The 3,179-nt window shown below is 42.7% G+C and overlaps 1 protein-coding gene across 1 annotated transcript in view; it reads left to right on the forward strand.

The window, feature by feature from the left end:
- Positions 1–632: 632 nt before the first annotated feature.
- The window catches only part of LOC101860346 (sodium-coupled monocarboxylate transporter 1), a gene marked incomplete at its 3' end in the record, with an annotated part of 5,105 nt that continues 2,558 nt past the window's right edge, over positions 633–3,179 (forward strand). The window contains 2 exon segments of the mRNA XM_013084612.2: positions 633–893; positions 2,967–3,082. Of these exon segments, the coding sequence (XP_012940066.1) occupies positions 773–893; positions 2,967–3,082 (237 nt within the window).

Genomic DNA, 3,179 nt, shown 5'->3' on the forward strand with positions numbered 1-3,179 from the left:
ATCTTTATAATTTGGTATATTTAATAATTTTATGTTACTTTGTCAAGTTTTCTTCTTACATTGACGATCTTCTTATTTTTTAAACTAACTATAACATAGAACTCTTAAATAATTGAACGGTCCGTATCATACACAAACATTTAATTTTTTTCTCCCTGTAATTCTATGCATCATTCCGTCAGTTGATCACAATCTCTCTCTCTCTCTCTCTCTCTCTCTCTCTCTCTCTCTCTCTCTCTCTCTCTCTCTCTCTCTCTCTCTCTCTCTCTCTCTCCCCTCTCTCTCTCTCTCTCTCTCTTTTATTTAATTTTTCCCTTTCTCCTTTGTCCCTTCCCAAGGCCCGCCCCACATCTTTCCTCCCAGGGCCATCCCCTCTTCTTTGGGTGCATCCCCCCCACCCTGCACACCCACCCCCACAACGTGGTCCAGCCCTATAAGATTCTATAAAAAGAAACACCAAAGTTCTCGAGTTTAGACACCCGAAGAGAGAGAGAGGAGGCTCCATTTGTTTTAAGCTCTTTGGCGCAGACCTCCTGAATTTTTAGACCCCAGAGGATAATTTATTGCTGGATCTAGCTGAAGAGAGACTTGGAAGAAAACAATCCTTGTGATACATGTAGAAAAAGTTTTGAACATTTGAACAAGAAACAAATGAAGTTTTATGCCGGCTGAACAGGGGAGGGGAAAAATCTGTTTATCACGAAGGTGGGCAGAGAATAATAATAATATTATAGGTAGATAATTTGAGCCGTTAAACAAGAACGTGCCCACAATGGTGCAAGTTCGCAACGATTTCACGGCATGGGACTATGTGGTATTCGCCGCAATGCTGGGGGTGTCTATGAGTATCGGAGTCTTTTTTGCTTTTCGTCAACGGAGGCAGGAGTCACAGGGTAAGTATCTTACTTACTTACTTGTCTTACTTGTCCACTGTGTTGGGGTCACTGCAGTCGGAACATGTCCATCTCTGCTCCCCCCCCCCTCCCGTCTTCAGGATCCTTCCCAGGGTCTGTCTACTTATAGTCTCCATCATAATCTGGTTGGAGATCCGTCGAACTGGTCCGCACAGATGGCTGTGTTGCCCCTCTCCTCTTTGGATCTCCTTCTCCTTCAATTTCCCTAGAGTGTGGGAATCGCTATCCGCCCTATTCTTCCTCAAATTTCCCCTTACAGCGGTTAGGACGGTTATGGAGATAATTGAAAAATAAGAGCAAAAAAAGAAAAAAACAGAGCTTAAAACCCCACACGGTTAGGGTAAGTATCGATTCTGGTGAATTTTGGGCGGAGAAACGGGGATGACTGTGCTGAGCAAGTACCTAGCCTTGATGGCATTAGTTATATGTCCATAAATCAGAGCTTTTGTTAGGCCTTCTTTTCAGCTAACAAAATGTTAGAAGGTTAAATAAGAAAGACTCTATTTGCGCTGTTAGCATTTTAAAACACCCTCGTCCAAAAATTTTAGAAGGTTAAATAAGAAAGACTCTATTTGCGCTGATAGCATTTTAAAACACCCTCGTCCAAACCTGTTACCACCCATATTCCTCCACCATCTTCTCAGATATCCCACCCACCCCACCCCTCGCACACACACATAAACACACACCCTCCCCCATCCTCCACCTCCCCCCCCCCCCCATTTAAAGATCCCCACCCCACTCCCCTAAATATTTTGTTTTTTAAAATTCGATTCATCCGCCATTCTAAACTCCACCAACACCTCTCGTCTTTCGCTCAGGAAACAGTTCAAATCTACCTTACCGGCGTCTATGGTGATTCTGTTAGACCCTTCACCGTTGCGAGTAGAAAACCCGAGCTAGATCCTCTTGTTGGGTAAATCTTTATCGAATAGCTGTGTCTTTTTTCATTGACATTGCATTTTTCTCATGTCAGGTTTACTCCGGAAAGCAGTGTCGAAGTCCGGCTTCAAATGATTAAAATTTTGTCGCAATTTTAAAAAAACAAACCCTTCATGAAGAAAAAAACCCACGTCGACATTAACAGAAACAACTAACGAGCACCCCCAACCTCCTTCCGTAACAAAATAGTGGAAAAGTGGAGAAAAAAAAGAACTACCCCTTCCCCTCTTCTCAGGTCAGCTGAACATGCACTCCAACCAAAGCCCCAGTTTTTAAACCTGTATGAAAACACATGCAGCGTTTGCAGGAAAGTGGCCTTTGGAACGGTAACGGAACAGAGAGAAAGAGAAAGACAGTTATTTGTCTGCGCTAAACATATTCGTAAATGGGACACAAAACCTGTTATACAAAGTCCGTCTGTCTGTCTGTCTGTCTGTCTGTCTGTCTGTCTGTCTGTCTGTCTGTCTGTCGGTATGTCAGTATGTCCACATATCTTTCTAGCTATATACATGTCGAAGATTAGAGGTAGTACAATAGAGTTACAAACACAAAAAAGGAAGAGAGAAAGAGACCACACATGTTATAACACATATAATCTTCGGCTCTTATACGGCTTAAATTTGTCAAAAGTACCGTAAAACACTGGAAAAAACAAGCATAATTGGTCCTGTATAACTGTGTGTACTCCTTTATAACACCTCTCATCTTCAACATTTATATGACCTAATTGTGTTGCACATTCCGTAAAACTCTTATTATTAACCAACCTCTGTAGAAACACCTCTCAACACCTCTCATTTTCAGCTCTTGTGACCTATTTGTGTTGCAAATGCAGTAAAACTCTTTCGTAAACAAGACCAAACTCTGTAGTAACACCTCTCAAAACCTGTTATCTTCAGCACTTATGACCTAGACGTGCTGCAAATGCCGTACAACTCTAACACAAACTGAACCAAACTCCCTGGCAACATCTCTGCTCAACACCTCTCATCTTCGACACATAATATAATACGACCTAATTATGTCGAAAGTGCCGTAAAACTCTGAAAACACCACGCACAGTTCCGCGTGTACAATTGTGTGTGATTCTCCTGTGTGTGTATTCTCCAGGAGACTACCTGATGGCTAGCCGTAGTCTGGGCATCATCCCTGTCTCCATCTCCATCCTCGTCTCCTTCATGTCCGCCATCTTGATTCTGGGCACTCCGGCAGAGATGTACAGGCAGGTGAGTGCTGATGCAAGGACTTTTAAAAAGTCTTATACTAATGATCTCCATAACCTGCTATTTTGTTGGTTAATTACTCCCCTCCCCCCTCCACAAA

The sequence above is a fragment of the Aplysia californica genome, unplaced genomic scaffold, assembly GCF_000002075.1.
Source record: "Aplysia californica isolate F4 #8 unplaced genomic scaffold, AplCal3.0 scaffold00304, whole genome shotgun sequence".
NCBI lineage: Eukaryota > Metazoa > Mollusca > Gastropoda > Aplysiida > Aplysiidae > Aplysia > Aplysia californica.